This window comes from Crocodylus porosus, unplaced genomic scaffold (genome assembly GCF_001723895.1).
Source record: "Crocodylus porosus isolate Cpor-Errol unplaced genomic scaffold, CroPor_comp1, whole genome shotgun sequence".
NCBI lineage: Eukaryota > Metazoa > Chordata > Crocodylia > Crocodylidae > Crocodylus > Crocodylus porosus.
Window position 1 is genome coordinate 143,544,370 of NW_017728931.1, and position 6,000 is coordinate 143,550,369.

The 6,000-nt window shown below is 62.2% G+C and overlaps 1 protein-coding gene across 4 annotated transcripts in view; it reads left to right on the forward strand.

The window, feature by feature from the left end:
* SBF1 (SET binding factor 1) overlaps positions 1-2,575 on the forward strand; it is a 42,949-nt gene extending 40,374 nt beyond the window's left edge. For all 4 annotated transcript variants that reach the window (XM_019543836.1, XM_019543838.1, XM_019543837.1 and 1 more), the window contains 4 exons: positions 403-617; positions 700-787; positions 1,100-1,231; positions 1,326-2,575. In XM_019543836.1, the coding sequence (XP_019399381.1) occupies positions 403-617; positions 700-787; positions 1,100-1,231; positions 1,326-1,424 (534 nt within the window). In that variant the 3' untranslated portion in view covers positions 1,425-2,575. The remainder of the gene's footprint in view (positions 1-402; positions 618-699; positions 788-1,099; positions 1,232-1,325) is intronic.
* The last annotated feature ends 3,425 nt before the right edge of the window (positions 2,576-6,000 follow it).

A 6,000-nucleotide genomic window follows, 5' to 3' on the forward strand; every position in this document is an offset into this window, starting at 1 on the left:
GGATCGATCATTGCCCGTCTCTCCCCAGACAAGAGCAAGGGGTCATAGCATGCAACTAGCAGGGAGCAAGCTTAAAATTAAGACAAGGAAATTTTCTGAGCTAGCGTGGCATTAAAGTGGGGGCTCGTGGCCACCAGCTGCTGTGGGAGCCAAGAGCTCGGCCAGATCCACTCGGGACTGGACACAGGCTTGGAGGAAAGGGGCGCGGGGTGCTCTGGAGCAGGGAGCGAGGGGCATGGCCTCCGCATCAGACCAGCCTGGACCTTAAAGGCTGCAAGAGAGAGGAACAGGGAAAACCCTGCTGAGACCGTGTCACTCTGGACACCGGAGCCTGGGCAGGACGGACCTGGGATTGACCTGGTCCACGGCAGTTCTTCCATTCTCATGCTCTCCCCCCTGCAGATGGTCTCCAGCTCGCTCCTGATGTCGTCCAGCCTGTCACACCAGCGGCGGTCGCTGGGTATGTACCTGCAGGAGCCCGGCATGGGCTCCACCCTCAACCTCAGCCTGGACAGCGACACCAGCAGCACCTCCACCCCATCCAGCGGGAAGCAGGGCGGGCGCCGCAGCACCAGCACCCTCTACAACCAGTTTCAGATGTCGGAGAGCGAGAACAGGCAAGTGGGGGCCCAGGGAGGGGCAGGCGGGGGGCCGCAACCCCAGCAGAGACCCTGACCCGCTGCCTGTCCTCACCTGCAGGTCCTACGAGGGGTCGCTCTACAAAAAAGGCGCCTTCATGAAGCCCTGGAAGCCTCGCTGGTTCGTGCTGGATAAAACCAAGCATCAGGTATGGGCTTCCCAAGCTGTGGCTGCCTGGAGCCGGGCTCGTGCTCCACGTTTGGAGCATCTGACGATTTGGGGTGTTTGTCCATGGGGAATGGTCTTCCGTGCCAGTGCACCACGGCGCTGTCGGCTGGGCTGTAGCACTGTTGCATTGGGAGCGGGGTTCTCCGAGGGCTGGAGAGGACGTAGGAAAGGGGTTCACATCCAGCGGGAGGGAAGGCAAGCGCCACGTAGAGCTGTCTTGCTCTGTCCTGTTGGACAGAAGCCAGGCAGGGCCGGGGCCGGGAGTGCCTGACATGTGCCATCCGCCCCGCAGCTGCGGTACTACAACAACCGGTCGGACACGGAGTGCAAAGGCGTCATTGACCTGGCCGAGGTGGAGTCCATCACGCCGGGCACCCCCACCATGGGGGCCCCCAAGACGGTGGAGGAGAAGGCTTTCTTCGATGTGAGTGTTGGCCCGTGCGGAGCCAGGGCTGGGGTGGGCATGGGGGACACAGGCAGCTCCCAGCCTCACCCGCCACCTCCCTCTGTCCCCACAGCTGAAGACAACGAAACGTGTTTACAACTTCTGCGCCCAGGACGTACCGCTGGCCCAGCAGTGGATCGACCGCATCCAGAGCTGCCTCTCGGACGCGTGAGCCTGGCACTGCCGCAGCCCCCGGGCCCTGCTGCGTGCCCAGGCCGGGGCCATAACTGACTAGAGAGGAGGCGGCACCAGCAGCCTTCCTCCCCCCCTGGCGAAGGCACCTCGTACTGGAAAGCCCTGGGCCCCGGCTGAGCCGCGGATGGCAGCAGTGGCCTGGCAGCATCGGTCTGTTACACTGCACTAGGACCTGGCTCACGGAGGAGGCGCTGGTGAAGCCATCCTGGGCTGCTAGAGAAGAGCAGGAGCTGGCAGGGATTCTCCTGGAGGGTGGGGGCACCACGCCTGCTCCCTCCACACCCACCGGTGCCCTGGGACCATCCCCCCTGCTCTGGCTAGGACCCCTACGGCCCCCAAGCGCTGGGGGAAGCCGAGTAGCACAACTTGGGCATGGGCCTTTGCCCCCAGCAGGGGTGGGTGGCTGAAGGCCACGGGCTGGGGCTTGATGCCCTCCCTGACAGCCTAGGCTCCCTGGGGTCCGTGCCTAGAACAGGGGGGCAGCCAGGGCAGCACAGGACCTGGCTTGGGCTCTTGAGCCGTGTGGGGGCATGATGTCGAGCTGTTTGGCCTCTGCCCCGGGCTCCTCCCGGGCCACCGAGCTGCCCCCAGGGGTAAGGGGAGCTCCTGGCTGCTGTGCCCCTGGCTCCTGCCCCGCAGCCCCCACCCTGCCCTGCTTTTTGCTGTAACTTATTGCAAAGGGGACGGGCTCCAGGTACAGACGCGAGCTATGGCACTTCTCCTGCCCGCAGCCCCGGCCAGGCTCCCTCGCGGTGCTGGGGCGGGCACGGGCAGGGGCAGCGCATCCCCCTAGGGCTGGGACCCGGCTCCATGGTTGCTGCCTTCCTGCCATTGCCTGCTGAGCCTGGGACAGGACCCCCACCACCCACAGCCCTGGCGCCGGCCGGGGCGCAGCCCTCTGTACAGTCTTAACCCCAGGACCCCTGCGCCCCCCACCCTGCACGCCTGAACCTGCCCGCCTGGCAACTCAGGATGCAGGGTCTTTTTTGTAACTCCCCGGAGCAGTTGTAGATGATCGGAGTTTCTGTACAGTGTGTGCGAGCCGCAGCGGCCGTGTTGTGTCGTGCCCACAGGGGAGGGTGTCTGTCCGCACAGAGACTGATGGGGTTTAATAAAAAATTAATATGACGCATGGGCTGCTGCGGTTTCCCCCCAGGGGCCAGGGCCTGATTGCAGCCGTGGGCATGGGCAGGGGCAAGGACCCTTGTTCACAGGCTCCGGGCCACGTCCTTCCTGGGATCTTGGTGCTCATCCACTGTCCTGCAGGGAAATCCTGAGCCGAGGAGAGCAGCGGGGAGGCAAGCTCTGCCCCCTCAAGCTCCCTCCTCGTGCCCTGGCCAGCAGGACGGTAGAGCTCCTGGTCACGGCTCTGGTTTGGGGCTGGATTGTCACAGGAGCTGGGGAGGTTGACGTGAATCCCTGTGCCTTGGGCCTAGCAGCAGGATGGGCACGTGCTCCTGCCCCTTGCATGACTAGACAACCAGCCTTGGAGCCATGGTGGGGTCTGGGCAAAGTCAGGGGCCCTGGAGCCACCCCCTGGGCCCAGTCACAGGATCCACGTGTGCTTGGAGCCCCAGCACAGGTAAGTTGAGCAGCTGGGGCTGGATGTTGCCCCTGCACACAAATGCAGACCCCCTTGGACCTGCCCCATGCAGCTCAGCCTAGGATCTCTCTCCTCTCCCTGCCCTGCCAGCTGCACCTTGCTGGGTCTCACCTCTGGCTCCTGGTGAGACCCTGCCACTTCCTCAGCAGTCATCAGGTGAACTGGAGTGGCCCTTGCCTTTGACATCTGCATATGGGGAGCAGGGCTTGGTTGGGGGGATGCTGATGTGTCCTGCCTGAGGTGCTGGTGCTGTTCTAGCCCGGGATGGGGATGGGGCTGGGGCTGGGCTGGGCCAATGCTCCTGCTGACACCAACCCTGCAGAGTCCTGTCTGGAGGGTCTTGCCCTCAGGCTCAGCCCCACACTGCACGGGGGCAGGAAGGGATTTCTCACCCCCCTGCTCTGACTGGGGGGGTTTCCCTTCCTATGCAGTGGGGGCTCTGCAGTGTCCATGATCCCGCCCTTGCAGCAGCAGGACCTTGGTGGCCAAGACCCTGCTGTCATGGTGGTGGGGGCCATGCCTGGGGATGCCAGGGCTAACTGCTGTGCAGCTCGGAGGTCAGACGGGGTTTATCTGTGCTGGTTCGGAGAGAGCTGATCCTGCCTCAGGAGGGCTTGGACAAGATGTGACCTACGCCTCCCCACTAGCCCCATGGCTGCAGGCCTACCTTCTTCCTGCGGGCTGAGGCTTGCGGCCTCCGCGAGCAGCGAGCATAAATGCAGCGGGCGTTTCAGGCCTCAGGGCACCGAGGGCAAAACCATGACTGTGGAGGGGGGGCTGGGGGCTGTCAGCATTGAGACACCAGCTGTTCCCAAGGGCCAGCTCAGCATTAACCCCCAGCACAGGGGCCTGGAGGATGCTCCTGCCCACAGCAGCTTCCTGTCCTCCGCGCGGGCCCCAGGCCGGACAAACCCTGGGGGCTGCCACTGAAGTGTCTTGCACTTGCACTCGCCCCATTACAGGGGTGTAACACACTCGCTCGTCCCTTCTGCCAGCCGCCCCAGCTGTAAGGGCCTGCAGAACGGTTGTCCCTGGCGGGGTCACATCTGCCACCCTGCACGGTTCCTTGTCCCGTTCCCTGCCCGTGCGGTGGGTGTTGTTGGAGCGGCATCTGCCCCCCTCGCACCCACCAGGCCTTTCATCCCTGCCGTGCCGCGGCTGAGCAGGGACCCGGCTGCACTGGGGCAGGCCGACGGCACCTCAGCCCTGTCCGTCTGTCCTGCCCCCGCAGCAGGGACGCTCCAGGTGTCCGATAACCGGGGGCACTGGACAGCTGCACCCCCAGCCTGGAGCACGGCCCGGGGGCAGACAGGACAATACCCCCAGTCGAGCACCCACTCGGGGGCCAGGTCCCAAGCCACGGCCCCATGCTGCCCGCGGTCGTGCCAGGCCCAGCAGAGCCGACCTGCGGCTCGAGAAATCCACGGCCCTGGAGCTGCATTTCGAGTTTTTATTGATAGTTGGAATTTACAGCCTGGAAGGACGACAGAGGGGGCAGGCGGCTGCGGGGCTCCCAGCTTGTTTTGTGTTTTTTTACTTTTCTCTTTTTTTTTTTCCTTCCTTTTTTACAAAAAAAAAAAAGAAAGAAACCAACCCAAATTACCCCAAACCCGCCAGCATAGGTTTTACAATAGAAAAGTTTCAACAGTCAAGAGACTCAAGTACATCTGGAATTACTCAGAAAAATAACGTGAGGGAAAAGGGGGAAAAAGGCAGTATGTTTAAAACTCTGTACCTCATATATACACATAAATACACAGACATTGCTTACAAAGACCCAGGGTCAACGTTTAAGGGCAGAGAAAAGGCTCCCCCATGTCATTGCACTGAACTCGCCAGCCCTTTGCTGCCACCCCCCGGCAGACAAAAAGCCGCTTGCACCAATCGTGGACCGCTCTTGCCGGACCTGTCTTACATGCAGGCAAGTGTTTCTTATTGCTATCGGGGCTGCACCCAGCAGGCCTCCCTCCTCCCTCCCGGAGATGCGCGGATGCTCCCTGGAAGCCCTGTCCAAGCCCAATTGCAGGCCCAGCGGGAACCTCGCAAGCCCACGGGCTGGAGGTCCCACAAACCAGAGGCAGGTTTTCAGATCGAGCCCCCCCTCCATGTAAGTGCCCGAACCCCAGGTGAAAGGCTCAGCGTGGCCGGGTTCAAAATTGCTTGGAAAACCTCAGCCCATTTGCTGAGCTGAAAATCCAGCTCTGAAGTAGACACGGATACACCGTCTGCGCTGTCCCCGTGGGTGTCTAGCACCGCCCTGCGGCCTGGGCAGCTCTTTGATGGATTAGCCCCCTCTCCCATGGTTGGCCCCCTCTGCCCAGCGCGGGACTCCAGCACCGCCCAGCATCACGAGCAACGAACGGAGAGGACAAGTGTCAACATCCCCGGCTGCTGGGTGCCTGCGACAGAGCTTTGCTGTGAAGCCAGAACCAAAATGGCGTGCCCCGCAGCACAGCCCCCCAGAGCTCATCCTGGGATGGGAGTCATGGGGAAAAGCAAAGGATGCCATCAAGAAGCACCAAGCGGTGTACAAGATGGTCTGCTGCTAGTGGGGAACATGCAGCTATCCCGAGCGCTTTAAAGGAGGAGGCCGTCAAAGGTCTAAGGAGCATGACGAAGAACCGCTAAGCCCGTGGCCTGAAGGGAAACCATTAGCAGGCACAGCCCAGGGGAGGCCACGATCCTAGGTGTCCCGACTCGCAAGAACAGGCCCGTTCCCAGACCGGAAGACGTAAGAAGCAGCGAAGATGTAAGATGTCAGCGGTACTGCTGCAAACGCTGGTCTTTTTTAAGTGCATTTTCACCTGATAACGTCCCTGTCACATGGATTTAGTAAAGCAAGGACTCAGAAGGTGCTGGTGCCACAGTGAAGTTGGGCCAGCATCGCCTCCCGGGTCCCCCCGGCACTCCCGGCCCTGTGCAACTTGCTGGGCTCCCAATCATTCATGCC